The 20,852-nt window shown below is 50.2% G+C and overlaps 1 protein-coding gene across 13 annotated transcripts in view; it reads right to left on the bottom strand.

The window, feature by feature from the left end:
- CTIF (cap binding complex dependent translation initiation factor) overlaps nt 1–20,852 on the bottom strand; it is a 168,910-nt gene that overhangs the window by 21,957 nt on the left and 126,101 nt on the right. For 11 of the 13 annotated variants that reach the window (XR_011090717.1, XR_011090721.1, XR_011090724.1 and 8 more), the window contains one exon: nt 20,172–20,501. Coding sequence is in view for 2 of the 13 variants with exons in the window: in XM_068665217.1 (XP_068521318.1) it covers nt 20,172–20,501 (330 nt within the window). In the remaining 11 variants the exon portion in view is untranslated. The remainder of the gene's footprint in view (nt 1–20,171; nt 20,502–20,852) is intronic. The other 2 variants (XR_011090719.1, XM_068665218.1) reach the window with 1 other exon arrangement.

The raw sequence follows: 20,852 nt of genomic DNA, 5'->3' as shown, positions 1-20,852 counted from the left end.
CACCAAGGGAGCCTCCAGCCCTGTTCCTCTGCATGGCCACTCCTTCTGGGTGCCAAGGTTCTTCCTTGATGCCCTGAGACCTCCTCCCATACCCATCCTCCAGCAGGGGCTGCCAAAAAAGTGCCTGGGCATTGCCTGTTTTGAGATCCCTGGTGCACACTGGGGAGTTCCTAGATGCTCATGATAACCACACCGGGCTTCAGGTGGATGAGCCAAGAACAGGAGAGGAAAAAACCTCCCTGTGTATGTGACAGTCCCTCCGTCACCCCTAGAAGCCACCCTAAAGGAGCCTTGAGGTTAGAGGAGGGATTTATGGTGCTAACAAGTGGGTTTTGTTGCCAGTTCCAAGGCTGCAAGGAGAAAGCATACCTTTCCTGGCTGAGCAGGACGCTGCCGTTCACTGGAAGCAACCCATGGCAGGCCGCTGGGAAGAGAAAAAGCCTTTCTGTGCTATCAGCTTCAGGCAGAGCCTCAGCCTTGCCCAGAAGAGCCACTGTGATGTTCCCATCAAGGCTGGGACAAGCTGCAGCCAGGGCAGGCTGCGGGAGGCTGGAGCATGGAGGCAGCCTCTGCAAAGCCTGCAAACTTTTGCTCAGTGCCCTTTGCAAACACCCATGTGACTACTACAGGAATGCTCCCAGACTGAGAAAACAGTTAGATTTCTCTTCTGTGATAACCCCGCTTCCATTTCTTCATTGTGAACTCTTCCCCCAGGGCTTTCCTGGAGGCTACCACCACAGGGGACCAGCCTCCACCTGTGCCATGTTGCGCAAGCGCCTTTACTCGAAGCCAGTTATTTACGTGACTCCTTCCACTGCCTAGGAAAGCATGCTGAGTATTTCAGTGATGTGTCAGCTCTGAACAACTTTATTTAATGCGGTGACGGCCACGTTGCCAGTACCCCAGAACCCTCTCCACAGCTGAATAATCTGTAACATCCGAGACAGAAACCTCGGCAGAGCTGAGATGGGATGACGGCAGCCTCTAGGAGCAGACAAAGCTCAGGGAGAACATTTCAGGTTGCATTAGCAAGACTCTCATGCCGTGGCTTTGCGTAGAAATGGGGGAAAGCCTTGCTGGAAAAGCCATTAGCAGGCAGCCTTGGCATCTGTTTAGACAACTGGGCTCCACTGCTGCCTCTGGCTGCGTGAGCATCACTGCACCCTTGTGCCTGATGTGTCCCTCTGCAGAAGGAGGGATGATATGGATTCCTTTGAAAAAGTAGGAAAAGCACCTTGACAGAGGTAGGAATTAGTTGTTTTGGACTATGTCTGTCTACAGGCAAGAGTTGGGCTCCCCAGGAGCCAAACTTCCACAGCAGCTGGACTTGCTCTGGGCATGGAGAACATGCAGAGCAATTCAAACAGGTCCCCAAGGAGTTAACCACCAAAACAGATGAGCTGGACCAAGGCAGTGGGAGAAGGGAAGAGCCATGGGGCTGCACAAGCAGGGACAAACTCCATGTCCCATGTTGCCATGTCTAACCCACAGACCTCTGGATCACAAAACCCTTCAGAAATGGGCTGAACCCAGACGGCAGAGCCACTGTGAACTTTATTTGCTCTGGAAATGACTTGTGGAGTTATACAAAAATAACCTGTGGATTGGCCTGCTTAGGTGGTGAAGTCAGTGCAGTAAGCAAATTATCTTTCATCAAATTGGCTGTATTTTTAAACACAAACTCCATTACTAATTTGGGGGTGCCCCGGCCTGCAGATAAGCTGAGTGCATTTACTGGATGACCTTCCTCCAGCACTTATAGTTTAAAATAAAATGTATTTATACCAGGTAGCAGGGTTGGCCTGGTTTGAGAGAAGAGATCATTAGGAAACCCCACAGCAAGTGGGGGGATGCCAAGGAGACCTGTGAAGGGGCTCAGACAGGACAAGTTCGGGGCACAACCCAAAAGGCTGAGCACGTTCTTCACGTTAGGACCCTCCATGCATGAGGGGCAGGCCAGGGGTGGCCCATGCCCATGCTCTACAAGGATGGGCACACCCTTGGGAATGTTTTGCATGGCAAGGAGTCCTTAAGCTGAAGCTCCTGCCAAGCTTCTGCCAGCAAGGGATGCAGAAAATGCTGTTTGCGTGCGGCTCTCCACTCTTGCACCCAAGTCAAAGCCCTCTTCTCATCTGGATGCACCTCATGCAATGCTATTGCTTCTTGGCCCAGGTGTGGCATCTCCTAAATACCAGGCTCAAGACAGAAGAGCCCCAAGGAGAGGAGAAAAATCCCTCCTCTGCTCCTCTCCTGCTGTTGGTGGGCAGCAGCATCAAGCAGGAAGAAGGGCAGTGCTGCATCTTGACCATCAGACCTAAGCCTTTGCTCCAGCACCGACAGCTGCAGCCAAAACCCATCCCTGGGGAGTTTGCCACACTTTAAAGATGAGTCCCAAATAACTCTGCCCCAGAACTGGGCCCACCAATGCATGGCTGGCTGTGTCAGCAGTGAGTCAGAGGGCAAAAGTTTACCATGGGATAAAAATGAGTTAATTTAAGCATTACCACCTTCTGATGAAAAAAAACAAAAACAAAAACAAAAACAAACAAACAAACAAAAAAAAAAAAAAAACAAAAAAAAAAAAAACCTACACATTTGGGCTTGTTGCTCTGTAAACACAGGGCTCTTCCTCTGGCAGCTTTGCTGTTTACTCAGTCATTGTCAAGGAGGCAGGAAATATTGAGCCCTTAAAGGGCTGAGTGGAAAAGGCCTGAGATAAATAAAATGTGTTTGAGGAGCTCCCAAGCACGATGGCAGCAGAGGAGATGTCTGCTTCCTCCCTGCGTCCTCCCAGGGAGAGCCATTGTGGCACACTCAGCACCGCTGCCTTGTTTCCCTCGGATGTGGGCTTTAATTTAAATAATTCTTGCACTTAGGTCCCAGGTTGGGTCAGGCTCTGGAGCACAGCTTTGCTTTCTGGGGAATACAGCCCAGCTAGGTGTGCTTGGTGTATGCAGAAGAAGGTCAGGAGGCACTTGGGCTACATTGCCAAAGCTCCTGTGCTGTCTTCATCCTTGTTGACTGTGGGACACGAAGGGGGACCGGCTGCTCTTCCACGGGCTCTCTTCCTCTCCTCCAAAAGCAGAACTCCTGGCCCCTGCCTGTGCCCAAAGACCACACCAAAATCCCACCACGCCATGGCTGCCCAGTGCAGAAAAAAAGAAAAAGTGGAGCTAACAGCTTCCGAGCAGAGAGCAGGACTTGGCAATAGCAGAACAGGAGACAGATTTATTTTCAGTCCTGCATGGGCTCCCATCACCTCTGTACCCTGATTTCTCAGCTGGCAAGTGGGAACAATTTACTCATCTTCCTCTGCACAACACTTTGGGGTGTGTGACTGAGACATGCAAATTGTAACAATTATTATCACTCTAACAAAGGAGCTATTGACATTTAAAGCAGATAAACCCTTTAAATTACAGATGACACTCTGTACCCGGCCTTGCAAAGGTCTGGGCTTCACCCAGCCATGAGGCATTTCACTCCCACGGGCTTTCATCATGGCATTTCCTCAAGCTGGCTCCACAGCCAGGTGCACAAGCACCCATCTCTTCTCAGGCAGTCCTGGCCACTTTGGCAAGAGCAGCAAATGAAACTGGTGGCTTTCAGCATGGATCTGGCTTCTTCATTGCCACAGCTCTGTGTTTCTGTCATTTTTTTACACCACCATCTTTCTAAACGTGTATGGCAGTGGTCTCCAAAATGTGCTGCATGGTGAAGGTCTGGGTAAAAACCACTGCATGGGCACCTACTGATGTGAAATGCCGCAGCCCAATTCCACAAGACCAAAGATCCTGCAGCTGTTGGATAGACACATCTTGCAAGGAGGAAACGGCCAGGTTTTGCCTGCTCTTACTTTGGAAATATTGCTTATTCCTCTCACATGGAATTGGGCAGGAAGGGGAAATAAGGGTCGGAAAACTCCCGGCACTCCTGAACGTTTTCTGGGAGATGCCAGGCAAGCTCCAAGCATCAGCAACATCCGGGAATTTTAAATTCCTCGTTTTTTGGGGTACCTATCCTGAGGAAGAAGATAATCAGAGACTGCAGCCAATGGCAGCGGGGGGTATTGCCCATCTGCATACCCAAAATAACCCCGTCATCCCAAAATGAGCAACTGAGGGGTCACTTGAAACCCATGCCCCCTGTCCCTCCACCACCATCTGGTCCCACACTTGGGACCACCCACCCGGCGTGGGTGTCTCACGACTGCCTCAGGGAGGCTCACAGGTCCTTGGTTAATTATTAATTCAGTCAAGTTTTACAGCTCCTGAGGGGGAGCCTAATAATGGCTTTGCAAACAGAGAAGCGTTGCTGTTAATCTGGTAGTTGCTGGAGATCCTGGAGCACCGTCTGGGTGGATGCTCTGGGATGGCTCAGGGGATGAAGTAGCCCTGTCTGGCCATGAGGAACAGCTAACACCATTTAGCAGTTGTCCTGATGTAAAAATCTTCTCTAATGAGCCTCTGAGTGGACACACAGTCTGCACAGAGAAGGTAGAGTGGGGAGGAGTCAGCCCAAGTACATCCCACACCTCTCTCCTTTTCTCTCGCAGAGGGAGAAGAACCAGCACTGAGATGCAGATGCCATGTCCCAAGGGTCAGCGGAGCGCACGGTTCAACTGCACTGCATCCCATTTCGGCCACAAGACATTAGCATCCTGTCAGTCACAAAGCCTCATACCTCGTTACTGCAGGAGCATTTCTTCAGCCAATTTTCAAGTGGGATAATGCCAAGAGCACATATGCTCTGAAAATAGATAGAGAGAAGAGGTGGGGGCACGCTGAGCACCCCAACTGCTTCACCAGAGTGTGTTGGCCAACCCGTCCTCCAGTAGTACCCAGGTGACAGAGCTGTCTTCCTTGTTACTTAATTTTCACTGTTGCCCTTCCTACCCAGCCCCACTCTGGGTTAAGGCTGGGCTCACAGACCCCGGTAGGGTGCTAGCTCAGCTGGCTAACAGCTATTTGTCACTGCTGCTGAAAGCCCTGCTTCTCCCACGAGCCTGGACCTGGCTGGAACAGCTCATCTTCCTAAGAAAGGTCTCAGTAATGCTGAGACACACAAATTAATTGACTCGCTGGGTGGTCATCAGAGCAGCCGGGGCACCTGTTTGACCCGACCTTGCAGGACACCCCACGGCAATGCCTGGAGGAGGCAGCTCCCACTTCTCAGGCTTGCTCCCCTGGGATATTTCGGAAGAGCTTTACCACACATCTCAGTCCTGCTGCTGCAGAAGCCCTGGGGCAGATCCCTGCCTGTCCCAGGAACCACAGCAGTGCTGGTCCCCACCACTCCATGGAAAAAAATGAACATAACTCCCCCAGCAAACATACATGGACTGTTTTGAATTGCTGTTACAGGGGTGGATGGTTTGATGGGACTCTTCCAGCCCTCCTCTGTGCCAGGGTGAGGTTGGAGCCCCAACACCATTCCTGGCATCCATTCAGGGGCCACTTCTGTGCCTGAAAAAACACCCATGCAGGTGGGGGTTCTTTTGGTCCAGCTGGAGCTTGCCGGCAGGCTGCATTCTTATTTTAAGCTCCACGCATGCGATGTGGCCCCTTGCTAATGCAGCGGTGCCAAGGAGTCTATGGGGATGGGTCAAGCCTGCAAAGAGCCATGAGCACCGCCAACGCTGCCGAGAGGACAGGTGTGGGTGGGTGGCGGGGGCTCCTTCCCTGCCACTCTGCTGTTTTGAGGCTTTTGTGACTTTCCACCTCATGGATGCAACCAAAGCCTGAGCTGACCTTGTGGCATAACGCTGTGAGCATGGTACCATGAGCAGCCTCCATCACATCCAGAAAACTGAGAGGCTCGGGCAGTTTGTGCCCCTGCTCACAAACCCCAAAAACCTCTCTAGGTGCAAGGGCCTGGGATCTCTGAACGTCTCCGTTCTCCCCAAGCACCGCCTCACCCAGCAAACTGCCGTGTGTCAGCACAGCAGGGGTACACAAACTGCACAAAATCTGTGCCGTAAAAATAAATTGCAGAAAGGCTTGGGAGCCCACGGGCAGCTGGCCAGCTTGGTCCAAGGATGGGATTTTTTCAGAGCCTGAACTGCATGGTGAGTAGGGAAGTGGAGGGGACGGGGTTAACAGGCTCCCAGCTGGAGATATTTGAGGCACCCAGAGTTCGTGTAAAGTTTTATTCTGGGACCCTTTTATAAATTCTTTTGGTCATGGGAGAAAACGCTGCAACTGTTTAATATGCAGGGACGCAGTGGCTCTGGCCCAGCATGCGGACGTTGCTGAGCAAACACACCGGGACCAACAACCCCCTTATCTCTGCTATCCACTTTTCACTCATCTCTCACCACCACAGCCAAGGGGATGGGCACAGACCCATGGTACCAGCACTGGTGTCCTGCTGGCTGGGCTGCTCGGGGCTCCCTGTGGCAGGGATGAACTGCATCTGACAGCTGTGGCCCCGAGCTGAAGTACCAGTCTGCTAAAAAGCGTCGCCATCCAGCTCTGTTTACACAAAAGATCGCAGAAAATCTTTCTTTGGGGGTAATGTTTACAAATCCTATGAAGCTGTTTCTACTGTAGAAAATGTTGTTTTGGCTAACATTTTTTTTAAAGGATGTAAAAGAATCTGCTCTGCTCGCCCCCTGAAGATGTACGTACCCTACATGCGTTGCAAGCTGCCTGTCCGTGTGGGAAAAGCTGAGCTTATGGAAAGAACCAGGCTGAAAAGCTGCAGAAAACATGAACTGCGAACCCCTCGGTCCCTCCAAACTTTCTGTCTTTATAGACACACTCATGATCACCATGGCACATTCGGCAGTGTAATACACAGCATCCCGGTGGAGCTTTTCTATAAGACAGCAGACGGCAGGGGCTGGGATATAGAAAGACGTGGGACAGCACACCTCATCCCTAGGAGCAAAGCACAAGTGGCAGGTTGTGTCTCCCCAGCCCAGCACTATTTCCTTACCACTGTGGCTTTGTGCTACGTATCCAGTTTCACTTCCTGGTGCTCCCGGACCGGGGGTGATATTGCTGTGCTGGGTTTCCAGCATTGTTCCAAATGCTCCTCCCACCCCCTTATTAACAAAATAATGTGCAGAGCAAGTGTAATAAAAAAAAAAAAAAAACAAAAAAAAACAGGAGAAGAAAGAAAATTGGAGCCATTTATCACTGGGAAGGGAAGAGGCAGCATGGGCAAAGATGATCACACTGGTTTTGGATACTCAGCGTACAGGGCAAGGACAGGGGCTGCACAGGATGCAGTACGTTGTGCCCACGGGTGTGTCACAGTGGGGTGGTATCGTCCAGCTGTCCTCTGCTTTCCTGCATCCTCAAACCTTACTGCTGCATTTTGCACCAGTGACAGGCCTCATTTGCTAGCCAGGCATGGGACACAACCTGGAACACCTCTACTGTATCTCATCCCTCACCTGCACACACTGCACACCTGGTCCCACAGTCACTGCTGCTGGAGTGAAAAAACAACCCTGTGCTACTGCATGCACAGCACCCTGTGTCATGGCTGCCCATGGCCATGCTTACAGGGGGATATGGCAGAGACCTGTGGGGTCTGCCAGCTGAGCACGTCCCCCTGCACTCCTGCTTATGGGGAGATGCCCGGGCCCTCCAGTGCAGCAGAGATGTGTCGGGATCTGGGAGGTGCGATGGAGAGGCACTGCACTGCTGCTGCTACCACACAGAATCACAGAATCACAGAATTTCTAGGTTGGAAGAGACCTCAAGATCATCGAGTCCAACCTCTAACCTAACACTAACAGTCCCCACTAAACCATATCCCTAAGCTCTACATCTAAACGTCTTTTGAAGACTTCCAGGGATGGTGACTCCACCACCTCCCTGGGCAGCCCGTTCCAGTGCCTAACAACCCTTTCAGTAAAGAAATTCTTCCTAACATCTAACCTAAAACTCCCCTGGCGTAACTTTAGCCCATTCCCCCTCGTCCTGTCACCAGGCACATGGGAGAACAGGCCAACCCCCACCTCGCTACAGCCTCCTTTAATGTACTTATACAGAGCAATAAGGTCACCCCTGAGCCTCCTCTTCTCTAGGCTGAACAAGCCCAGCTCCTTCAGCCGCTCCTCATAGGACTTGCTCTCCAGGCCCCTCACCAGCTTCGTCGCCCTTCTTTGGACCCGCTCAAGCACCTCGATGTCCTTCTTGTAGCGAGGGGCCCAAAACTGAACACAGTACTCGAGGTGTGGCCTCACCAGAGCCGAGTACAGGGGGACGATCACCTCCCTAGCCCTGCTGGTCACAGTGTTTCTGATACAAGCCAGGATGCCGTTGGCCTTCTTGGCCACCTGAGCACACTGCTGGCTCATATTCAGCCGACTGTCCACCATCACTCCCAGGTCCTTCTCTGCCTGGCAGCTCTCCAACCATTCCTCTCCCAGCCTGTAGTTCTGCTTGGGGTTATTGCGCCCCAGGTGCAGGACCCGGCACTTGGCCTTGTTGAACTTCATACAGTTGACCTCAGCCCATCGGTGCAGCCTATCCAGATCCTCCTGCAGAGCCTTCCTACCCTCGAGCAGACTGACACACGCACCTAGCTTGGTGTCATCTGCAAACTTACTGAGGGTGCACTCAATGCCGTCATCCAGATCAGTGATGAAGATGTTAAAGAGGACCGGCCCCAGCACCGAGCCCTGGGGGACGCCACTAGTGACTGGCCTCCAACTGGACTTGGCTCCATTTACCACAACTCTTTGGGCACCGAGAGCACTGACATAAACTGCCTGGCAAAGACAGGGATGGGCCAGGCACAGGACATCCCATTTCACTCTGTTCCCACGAAAGAAAAAAGAAGTGCTACCCCCTCCAGCATCCTTCTCCCCAAGCCCGACTGCCAGGCTGACGCTGGCACCTGCATCTGCTCTGGCCTTGGCAGGGACAGCTCCAGCTCCAGCACCTGCTCCCGTGCTGCATTCCCTCTGCAAAACGCGTAGCTCACCCCCAGGAGAGAACTGAGGACAAATGGCCGAGGTGGTCATTTGACACATGATTAAGGCAATATAGCACTGGTGTTGCTGTGCTACAGCCCACGGGTTCAGGGCTGTGGGGTTTGCAGGGGTGCCAGCTAAGGCATGCTCCTACAGTGCACTTCTGCTTTTGGGGGGACAGCAAGGCAGCTGGGTGAGAGGGGACGGGTCCGTCTTTGGACTTGTCTGGCTCCAGAAGGAGCTGGTGAGCTTGAGTCCCTGCAGGCCATCTGGGCTTGCACAGGCATTTGACCTCGGCTTGCTGCAAGCCTCCTCTTGCAAGGCAGGACTGGGGAGGCTGCAGGGTGACCCCAGGTAGGGCAATGCCTCATGGGGTGCTCACCCTGAGCCTCCATTCTGGGGGTGCAGAGCCACTTCTGCCAGCTTGGAGCCACCTCCCAAGCTCACTCCTGTTTTCTGTGTCCCCAATTTGTGGATGGGGGTTCAAAATGGGCACCAGGAGCAGGGATTTCCCAACCCCGCAGCTGTCGACCATTCTGCCATGTCCTGGGGACAGATTTGAGCCTTTTGAGAGAAAATGGGTCCTCCCTGCGGCAGAGCCGGTGAGCCGATGCCAGCTTTTTAAAACTCCATCCAGCCTGGTCAGAGGGAGATTTGCTTTAAGCAAATTGATTTTGAGGCTTTTTTTTTCCCCACCTCTCCTAAGAAAGCAAGCAGGCTGGGGGTACCCTCTCAGCCCTGAGCATCCTCACCCCCCAGCAATGAGTGGGAGCAGCCTGGGGGCTCTCCTGGAGGGCAGCGGCTGCCTGGATCCGGCCAGGGCTGCAGGCAGGCTGCGGGCAGGCTGTACAGTCCGTAGTCTCCATCTAGTTCCCGGCGGAGCCTCTGTTCAGCGCTGCATCCCTGCATGGGTCCATCCACACCCCAGGGATGGTGGGGCCTAGCCCCTGTCCTGGCCCTTGGTCCTTCCAGGGTGACAAAGAGCCAGAAGGAAGCACGCACAATGTATTTATGGAGCAAAGGAGGCCATTGGTATTTTTTAACCACATGCCTGAGTAGTGCAAGATAAAATCTTACCAGTGCAGTGAATTTGAGCTATTCTTTAAACTCCTACAGCTTTTTTCTGCAACTTAGTCCCGCTTTCCAATCAATCTCTCAAATGGTAAACTACCTGGTGCCCTGCTACCCTAAACTGAACACCTTCCCCATGCAGAAGCATCAGTGGGACTGCAGCCCCTGCTGCCTGGTGCCTGGGGGATCCCATCCACTTCCCTGCTTCCCCAAAGGCTATTTGTTGCCTTTTTTTTGCATGCCACTAAAGCCCCACATCCTAGTCCTCATCCCACTGTTAGTTTCTGAAAAGTGCTGATCCCTGGTGCATCCTCTCCCTGCCACCCTGCTCCTCTCAGCTTGCTCTGCTTGGAAATGGGAAAGTTGAAAGCATGCAGCCTGACTTTTAAGCCAGGGCTCCCCAGTAACTCCCAGACCTACCTGGGACCTTCTGCGAGCAGCTCCCATAATGCCAGCACACCAGCCCACTGCCACACTTGTGCGGGTTTCATTGGGCCCCAACAAGGATGCAAAATAGAATATTTCAGAATCGTGGTGCGCCTTCAGAGACACTCCAAGGGGAAGGGAAGCGTGGTGAAAGCGTGGCTGATGCTGATTCTGCTGGGACTGCCTGCACAGCTTGCACAACAGCATGTCTGTCAGCACACATATACGTATATACCTATACATACTATGTGTATATGTGTGTGCATTAATTTAGAATTGCCTTTGAATTTCCTGGGCATAAATAAAACAAATCCCACCTGCCAAGCTCTGGCTGCAGGGCTTTACATTTAGCAGGTGGGTCCCACAGCCATTCACAAAACCAGGACAGTGCTGCCAACATCTGTGCAGAAATACTAGTGCCTTTCAGCATGAACCATGCATATTGCTTCCATGTCCCTATTACCACAGTACCCACTCACTTCACCATCTTCGGTGTCTTTATCCTCCCAACCCAAAAAAGTGCTCCCATCACTAGGAGGTTAAGTCATTGGCTCAAATAAACAGGGAGCCTGCAGAAGAGGAGGGATTTCAGCTTACTCTTCCCAAATCCTTGTGCTCAGCATGGTAAATGCTTCCCTTTGCACCCTGATTTATTGAAAGAAATCGATCAGAATCAGAATCATCTAGGTTGGAAAAGACCTTCAAGATCACCAAGTCCAACCATCAACTGTCAGTCGATTCTCCAGTACCTAATGCCTCAAGATTTCTATCCCAATAAAGGATTCAAGCTAAATTTTACTTATCTGTCCTCTGCCTGGGCTGACAGCAACAGGTTTATGAGCTTTGCAGCCTTCCAGGCTAAACTCCTCCAGAAGCAGCTACCCTGAACATCTCAAATCCAGCTCAGTCCACCAAAACACAGGTGTGACTGGTGCCAAAACCCACAGGGTCTGAGTCAAGTATTTAAAACCAGAGAGAAGCACAGCATCAAACCACAGAAATGTCATTTTTCGGGCATCAGGAGATTGCACTAATATGACTAATTTGAATGCCTCAGAACAAACTTCTGCATTTGAGCAAGCACCAGGCTGATGAGCATGGAGGAAACCCTGCGTGGGTATACAAGAGGGTATGTAAAAGAGGATGCAATAGAGTATATGACTGGGTATGCACATCCCACAGCCCAAGCCAGGATATGCAAATGGTTATGTAACTGGGCATGCAACTGGGTACGTAATTAGGTATGCAATTGGATATTTAATTAGGTATGCAGTTGGGTATGCAATTAGGCATGTGATAGGGCATGCAGTAAGGCATGCAATGGAAATAGTCCCGGCCACTGGCACCAAGGCATCTCCAAAGATGAGGACACACCAGCCTTCACCTCTGTCTGGGTGCACGTGTGAGCCCTGCAAGGGGCTGTGCTGGGCTCTGTATAGGGATGTGCCTTTTGTTTTATCTTCTTTTTTTTTCTTTTTTTTTTTTTTTTAAGAAGGTGTCAGCCTTCTGTTTGATGTGTTGTGGGCCGCGGTTGCTAAGGGGAGCAGTGTACAATTACAGCCCCAGTGATGTCCTCTCTAATAATATACTTCGCTATGCATAGCTCAGATGCAGACACATCTCGGCTATAAAGAGCACAGAGATTTGAACAGAGGAATACTCCAACTTATGTTACATGTGAAGGGTCTGTGGCATGTTGCTCAACACCTCCCCACTGCAGAAAAAAGCACTGTGGCCAGCAGAAGCCAGTGACTGAAACTATGACAAGCAAAAATCTCTTGCAGGAGGCCTCCTTGCAATTTATTAATTGCACAGGGATCTGTAGGGGGTCAAAGAAACCATGCATGTATCCACCAAGACATTTTTCATACCCCTCTCCCTCCAATGTCCCCAGTTCATCTGTGTACATCCCGGGGGCGCGTGCAGCCCAAAATCACCCCTCATACCACAGCAGTACGTACATCAAGGGACCCATGAGTGAAGGAACTATGGTTTGTTTTTGGACCTGGAGAAACAGTTTGTAGCTACGGTTTGGGTGGAAAGGAGGAGGAAAGGGGGACAATTGCCCCCAAGAGGAAAGCACAAAGGCAACTGGTGCTGTTTTGCACCATTCTGCTGCAGCTAATGGTTTCCCAGTGAGTATCTGTAGTCAGATCAAGTGTCTCAGACTGAACCCCCAAAAAAAAACTCAATGAGGAGAAATAAAAAACCCCAGCACCGACCCTAGGGCCAGCAGCATCTCCCCAAGGCTGATCAGCCTGCCCCACAGCTGCCCTCCCCCCCTTTCCTCCAGCATCCCAGGTTCCCAGCATCCAGCTTCAACAGCAAGGCTGAAATTCAGGACCGAAACACAGAGAGATGGAAGAATTCAAACCAGGGTTTTCCTGACCCCAATCCCCTCGTTTCAGGCAAGGACAGCTGTGCATCTTTTGCATATGGAGCAGCTCCATTCCCAGCTGCAGCTACGCGCTTTGTGAGGGCACACGCTGCTTGGGGAGATGCTCTTTAGTGGAGCTGTCTGCAGGGAGGGGATGACATGACAGCATTTCTGCACCACAGCGCTGGCGTCTGTTTTGAGATCAAAACCAGTGCCATGAGATAAGCTGCGAACACGTGCAGCCCCTGGGAGCAACCAGTGCGAGCACCCCTCCGACACGGGCATTTGTCAACAGCTGAAAATATAAAAGGAACTGGGTTAAAAAGACAGTTTGTTCAGCAGTGCCTAAGGGAGATGCTCCACCCTGCGTCTGGGGCTGAGCTGCTGCAATTTGCAGGCGTTTTGCTCCTAGAAAGAGGGACAAACAAGTCCGCTCAGCCCCTGCAAAACAGGAACATCTGCTGGTGCCATCTGGGGGGTGAGCAGCTCGGCCCCGGCCAGAGGGATCAACCAAGGGAGGGGCATGGTGATCCCGATTTATCACACCCCAGCAGAGTAATTCCCCAACTCGCCAGTGCCCAGCGAGCTGAGCTCCTTAGGTCCAGGGATTGGATTAGCCTGAAAGGTGCTACAGAGACACAAATCCAGCTCCAGAGCAAGCGTTTTATTAGAGTTTTTTAATTAATGGGAAATTATCTGGAAATGGCTGTTGGAAAATATCTGCCTGATGGTGGAGAGGTCGGGACTGGAGCTGGGCAATGTTAGATTTTCCCTGATGCAGCCAACCCCCCTGTTTCACAGCTGTGACAAGTCTTCTGTACTGTGTACACGCATCCGTCCCCTGCCAGGACTATCAAGCCTGAATGTGCCACAAAAAATGCTGTTTTGGGGCTGATCAAAGTATTTCATAAATCAGTGTGAATGCATCTGATTATTTTGGTTGGAAAAAGAAACTGTGTTTGGAGAAAGTCAAAATGTTTCACTCCCAGAAATGAAATGTTAAATTATTTAATTTCACCTAATGTTGTGCTTTTCATTTGTACTGACCTTTTGCCCCACCAGGATATTTTTAAAAGATATGCAGTTTTGAGTGGAGTAACCCCTTTTGCATTTGTCTGTGCTCTTGCACATGAAAGCAGATACCCACACAGCCTGCTCACTCTTTGCATATGATTTCTTTGCAGCTTTCCAAGGCAGATGTCGCTCTCCTTCCCTGTGCACCAAGCACAGTGAGGCTGGTTACACATTCCTTGGAAGCACTTAGGGATTCTCTGGAGAAATGAGATATATTATTTATCCTGCACTCCAGCCATGAAGAGCTGAATGTGAATCCATTCATTACTGCACATGATGCTACACCATAAATCAGCTCACTGGGTCTGATAATAAGGGTGGCAGTGCTGTGACAAGAGGGCAAGTTGGAAGGGTCCTCCCCAGCCCAGAGGGGCTGCCATCCTCTTCTCCTTTTGGGTAACATCCTTCTGCTTCTGGCCATCGCTGCTGGATCCTGCTTTAGCTCTGCTCTTTCTGTCTTTTTTATATTGCTCAGCCAAACCCATCTGTTGTGTCCAGGGCAATAAGAAAAGCAATGTGGAGTTACCCTAGCTTACAATAAATACTGATTTTCTTTTTTTGTTTGTTTGTTTCTTCTTTGCCTGTTTTCCTTGTTGCTGAATGTCACCATCATTCAAAACCAAAACATAACACAGGTTCACCCTGGCACCGCTGCTGTAACAGCCTGCTGAGCAGCTCCCAGCTGTTTCAGTTGCAGTAAATGATGAAAGCAAGGTGACACCGGATCTCAGGTCTGCTCTGTGACTTATGACACCTTGCCAGGGGGGTACCTCCTCCCAGCCATCCCTGGGGAAAGCAGGGGTTCTGCCACATCTGCACACAGCCTACTGGAAAAAAAAAAACAAACACCACACAACTGATCTTGGTTGGGATTAGTGGTAACAGAAATGTGCACATTTCTCCTTGTAGGCTTTTTCCAACGTTTTAATGCACAGGGCTAGCCTCCCTGTGCTGTGTATGGCAGTGCACTGAGACACACAGACAGTGACGATCCCACTTGTTCCTGAAGATGCAAGGAGAAATTCCAGGTAACCCTGCCAGGGAACCCTGATACAAATGGGTCACCAGAACTCATCCCCGTTCGGTGATTTCATCTTTACAGAAGGCCGACACCTGAACTTGCTGTCTTCTCCTGACACACACAATTTCTCTCAGCTCTGGTGCAGAAACTGGGATATTCCCTGGGAACCTATTTTTTAAAACCTATCTTTAGGGCAAAATTATTTCTGCAGCAGGGTGATTATGTGACTTATGCGCAGTTCTGTCGGTGGTTGAACTGCCTGAGTCATGCAATCCGTGTATCAGCTATGGAGCCTTAAAAACCTCTAATCCCAGGAAAAGGAAAATAACCTAACATTAAAAAGCACTACTATTTAAAAAATGACAAGTGTATTGGGCAGTTGTGTGGTGCTTAGCCATAAAACTGAACTTAAGAAGCCCTCCTCCATCATGGCCAAAGGAAATAAAAGAGACGGATGGTTTCCTTGAGTGTCTGGTGGCCACAGAGCTCCCTGCCCACAGATGCTCTGGCTGTCAGGTGAGAAAGGACTCATCCTGCCCACCTCTGTGCATCCTAGGGCAGTGCTGCATGCCCATGCTCTCCTGCTTCCATGCCCACAACCATCCCCAGCTGCCTCTCAAAGGCTTGGCTGCAAAGATGCTTGAGAAATGCTGTTCTCACCTAACTGCAATGAATTCAGGGATGGATTCACTCAGAGGGTGCTGGTCACTGCACACAGCAGCCACCCGTTGGGGACGAGCCGGTGTCAGGAACCATGTGCCTTGGCTGCACTCTTGTCTTGCACCAAGACCATGTTTTCCTCCTTAAAAATAGCTTTCTTCCCCTTAAAAGGAGATAACATCTTGATTTAAAGCCAATGAAAAAGCAGCCCAGTGACTCACCTCCTCCCCACTTTCAAACTGTTTTGCAGGGAGTAGGAGAAATGGTGGGCACGGCTGCTGTGCCCCAAACACCAGGACATGCCTGGTAAGCAACATTTGGGATGCTTGGATGCCCTAAATGACACCCCCATAAGCTGGATCTGCTCCTCAGTCTGGGTTCAGGGCATTGAAGTCTTGATTGGCCCAGGACAAAGGCACAAGGGCTGGTGGGAAGGACAGCTCCAGCCTCACCAGCAGGCTGGGACTTTTGATGAGCTGCCCCTGGCCAGGAGAGCCCTGAGGAGTTACTGCTCCAGTGGTGACATGCAGAAATGTCTTCACCCCTTCTCAGCTCAGCCAGCACCACAGCTCCCAGCAGCTCCATGGGGTGGGCACTGGCTCTGCTCACCCTGACAGCCTTGCAGGAAACAGTCCTCCCTGCATGCCTTTGCATCTTGCTAGGCTTCGCTTCCAGCAGATTAAATCCCTCCCAGTTGCTTATGAGTGAAGAACATTTGTAGGTATCTGCCTTTTCCCTCTCTTAGTTTTACATATCTTGTTTTGGCTTTCGCAGACTTCTGGAGAGAGCCTGGGCTCAGACCTTGCACCACTGTGGGTTGTTGCACAGGTAGCCTCGCCTGGAGCGCTCAGTCTCTCCACATCATTCCTCACCTACTGTAAAGCAGAGGGAAAACTCTCACCCTTCTTGGAGTCACATCTCCTCGGACTTACGTGCAAGTCGGATCCAGGTGGGCTTTCTAAACCCTGCTCTACCATTCTGGCTACATCCTGGTTTCCTCCAAACTCCTGCCCTAGCAGCCTGGATGCCTGTTCTTTGTAGTCACGTAGCATCTCCCTGCTATGACATCATGTGAAACTGCAGATACTCCTCTCATCACCTTTGTCCCTTCCCTCCCCATCCTCAGTCCTTCCAGTAGCTATAGTCGCAAAAGCAAGAGCAGGTACTCAAATGAAAATATCAAGAGATTTGAGAAGAAATACAAGCTGGCTTTTGTGAGGCTTGTTTATGAAGCCACATCAGCTTGTGTCAACGGAAACAGAATAAAACAGATGAGCACCCTGGTTGCAGGACCCAGAATTACTGCAAATGAGGGAAACCAAGGCAGAGGGAGATGGAAAGACCTGCCCAAGGTAAAAGACTGATCACTAGCACAGAAAACTTAAGAGCCCTGAATCTGGTAGACAACCAAACCTACCAGACAACTGGCTATCAGCTTTCCTCTCATGTCCATATGAAAATCCATTGCCAGAAACATTTTCCTTAAAATATGCATTTCTAGGCCAAGCTTCCATTTCTGGAAAAAAATAAATAAATCCCAATATCCCCAGTGAGCACCGCTGTTCTGGATGCTGCTGCCCACAGACAGCAACATCGGTGAAGGTGGCAGAAGATGACAGCTTCTTCCCTCCCATCCCTGTAAATACGACTGGCAGCCCTTTGCCTACTGATCGGACATGAGAAGGTATCTGGAGGGCAGGAAGACATCTCCTTCCAACACCTCCTCCATAGCAGGATCAGAAGCACAAGTGGCTGCCACACCCCACTTGCCCAAAAGCTGTTTTTGGCCCCCACCCGGTACACACAGGCACAGCAAGGAGGGCAGGCAAGTGTGCCAAAAAAAAGGCACAATTCTGAATATCGAGCATGTGTGGAGAACAGTCACAGAGAAAATGAGAGCTACTTGTTGTGGTGGTTTTACTCAGGTGGGCAGCCGAGCTCCACCACAGTCCTTTTTGGCGCCCAATGTGGGGCTCGAGGGTTGAGATAACAATAGCATTGATTGAAGTATTTACAACTAACATATTGGTAGTCATAATGCTCGATTTTCTGGTAATACTTTTCTGTGTGTATATGTTGTATGTAGCTTACTCTCTGTTTTCTTTTTTCCTTTACATCCGATCGGAGAAAGTGTTGAAGTCTGTGCTTGTTTTTTTTATCATGTTGTGCTGTAACATACTGGCCTTCAGTTTTGTCTGGTACTCAGGCCCTGCATTGTTATCTTCCTGATCTCCTGGAGATTATCTTATTGAAAATATTAAGAATTCCAGCGCCTTCTTTTTTGCCCCTAGCAGTCAATCAGTGAATAATATCGGGTGTGGTGCCTTCTACTTTTCTCCCTGTGGGCTAATTACAGCAGCCTTTCAGTATCTTGGATACCCTTGGTCAGATATTATCCTCCTATTACTAGGTCTTGTGTTTGTCTTCTTCCCCAAGGTAAAGCAATTTATTAAGAATATTATCCAAGGACCTGTCCCCAGACAAAGTTGTGGGTGGCAAGGTGTGTGGGGGGATTTGGGCAGGTACCTATCACGGTTTTCTCCTCCAATGGTTCTAAATTTCACCCCTGAACAAGTACAAAATCCAAGAAAACTGGTAGAATGTTTGAAAGACGTATGCCCTGACCCTGGCAATACTAGAGAACTCCACCAGCTTGCTGCACTCTGCTGGGGTCTGGTTTACGCCTATCAAATGTCAATTAACATTGCCCAGCACCCTCAAGGGGATAGGGAAGTTCCTGAATTTGATGATGAGACAGCACACACTGTGACCACCCCAGAGGACTGACCATCTATGGTATCAGTCGCCCCTGTAGTAAAGACGAAACAGTGGAAACGGAGATCAGGTCGTTTAGTACGGGAAGAAGCTCCTCCTACAGATGAGGGAGAAGAGGAAAAGGCAGGCAGCTCTAAAGCAGCGTTATCATGGCAACATCACAAAGAAGAGACTGAAATCATAGATGAATCAGAAACTACTCGGTCTCTATCCTTGAGTGAGCTGTGAGAACTACGAAAAGACTTCAGTCGCCATCCAGGTGAGCACATCCTCACCTGGCTGCTTCGATGCTGGGACACTGGGGCCAATAGCCAACAGCTAGAAGGCAATGAAGCCAAGCAGCTGGGATCCCTTTCTAGAGAAAGGCTCATTGATAGAGTAATTGGAAGAGAGGCACAAGTTCTCATCCTCTGGAGGTGACTCCTAACAGCTGTGAAAGAAAGGTATCTCCACATAGAGGATATTGTCTACCAAGTAATCAAATGGACCACTATGGATCAGGGCCTCCAGCAGCTGCGGGAATTAGCTGTGCTGGAGATGCTTTATAGTGATTTAAACAACGCCCAGGTACCTAAAGACCCTGATGAAGTTCAATGCACAACGTCCATGTGGCGGAAGTTTGTACGGGCTGCACTCCCAACACATGCCAGCACACTGGCAGTAATGGGTTGGGAGGAGGGGATGGGGCCAACTGTGGACAACGTGTCCAATCAACTTCATAAATATGAAGAAAATCTCTCTGCCCCAGTACGAGACTGCATTTCAGCTGTGGAGAGACTGTCCCAACGGTTAGATGAACACATAGTTTCATCCTCACCTAGACGGAAAAATCTTTTGGCCATCAAGTGCCAGCAGTCCCCGGCTCAAACAAGGGAGAATCCGGGATGCACACCGTGAGGTACCTTGTGGTTTTATTTACGTGACCATGGGGAAGATATGAGGAAGTGGGACGGTGAACCGACCTCGGCCCTAGCTGCTCGGGTACGTGAGCTACGGAAAGATACAGCAGCAACAAAGAGGGCCCCTAGGAGGATTGCTGCCCCAGTTTCTGTTGAACAGCCCCCTAAGGGGGCTGTTCAACACACACGTGCTGCAGATGAGCTGTGTGTGTGAGCAAGTGGCCAAACAGAAATGCAAATTAAAGTGAAGATGCAAATTTGTGCTTTCATCTCTGCACACTCTGTCTCCAGAGAGGCAGAAAGACGGAGGTCTATGTGACACCCTCTCCAGAAAGCACACTCCCACCTCAACTTTGCTGTAGCTGATGGTTTTTGGAGCAGAACAACCAAACAGTGCTGCCTATACTACTAAGCAAGTCACTCAAAATAATTAGCAAATACACAAATCATTAATGTCCAGGGTGCAATGAGAAACCAGGAGCAAGCCCTTCCACCAGGTGATGCGGCCAACAGCCTTCCCAGGGACCATGACTTAATGTGATACCCATGGTGCTGAGAGGTGTGGGGAAAACAGCAAGAGAGCCCAAAAGAGCAGCAACGACCATTCACTTTAAGTGCCAAGCTCACTTTTCTTCATGTCACGAGGATGCTGCCACAAGCAACCTACTCCTTTCACAGATGGGCCCTGCCGTGACATACTGTATTTCCACGTACAGCTCCTGAAATGGGAATGAAGAGCAACTGGATGATGCCTGTGGTGTAACAATGTCTACAGTAACTATTAAAGGTGGGCACAAATGAAATGCAGAAACACTTATCTTCTCATTTCCTGGGCTTAAAAGGAATTTGGTAAAAGCTCAGCTCCTGCCCAAATGCATGGTAAGACCTGGCAGGGTGAAGTTGCACGCGCCTAACCAAATAATTTCATCTAATTACCTGCAACATGTTGAGGAGCAGACTCCGGAATTTGGTTCCTTCCACCATAAAGAGGGCCATTTTGTCACAGAGTTTGGCTGCTGTGGAAGCAAAGCTGCGGTCTGTCACTGCTTTCTGGTAGATGGTCTTAACTATCTCCCCCAGCATCTCCTCAGAGTTGGTGGAGTTCTGGGCCTCCTCCATGAAGGTGGTGAGCTTGGAGTCAACATCACTACTGTTGTTCCTCATGCTGTTAAGGATTTCAATTAATTTGTCCATTTTGTTCTTTTCAGGATTGGTAGTTTCAACTGTGATTTTGTCCTGGTCCGTGAAAAGGGAAAGACAAGGCGTCTGTTACACAAGGAGAAAACAGATGCATCAGCCCTTGTCCTTCCACAAACAGCAAAGGGGGAAAAGGGACTGGGGAGACATATAAACAGACCTAGAAAAATCAGAGCATCCTCTAGAGGTACAATGGTCTCATCTCAGCATTGAAAGCCACAAGTGCATGAGTCCTGACCCAGAAATCTTCCATTTCCCCATTTCCCGCAGTACACAATCTCAGAGTTTTCCTCCTCAGCCCAGGGAGAAGATGTGCTTGAGGGTTCTGAGCCAGGATACCAAGGTCAGATCACCCTGACTGCCTTCACAGTCTCAGACAGGTTTCTGGCCATGTCTGCTCAGCTTCCCATCTGGAACATG

The sequence above is a fragment of the Anas acuta genome, chromosome W, assembly GCF_963932015.1.
Source record: "Anas acuta chromosome W, bAnaAcu1.1, whole genome shotgun sequence".
NCBI classification, from domain to species: Eukaryota; Metazoa; Chordata; class Aves; order Anseriformes; family Anatidae; genus Anas; species Anas acuta.
The sequence above is the reverse complement of the archived record's forward strand: the minus strand, read 5'-3'. Positions and strand labels throughout refer to the sequence as shown.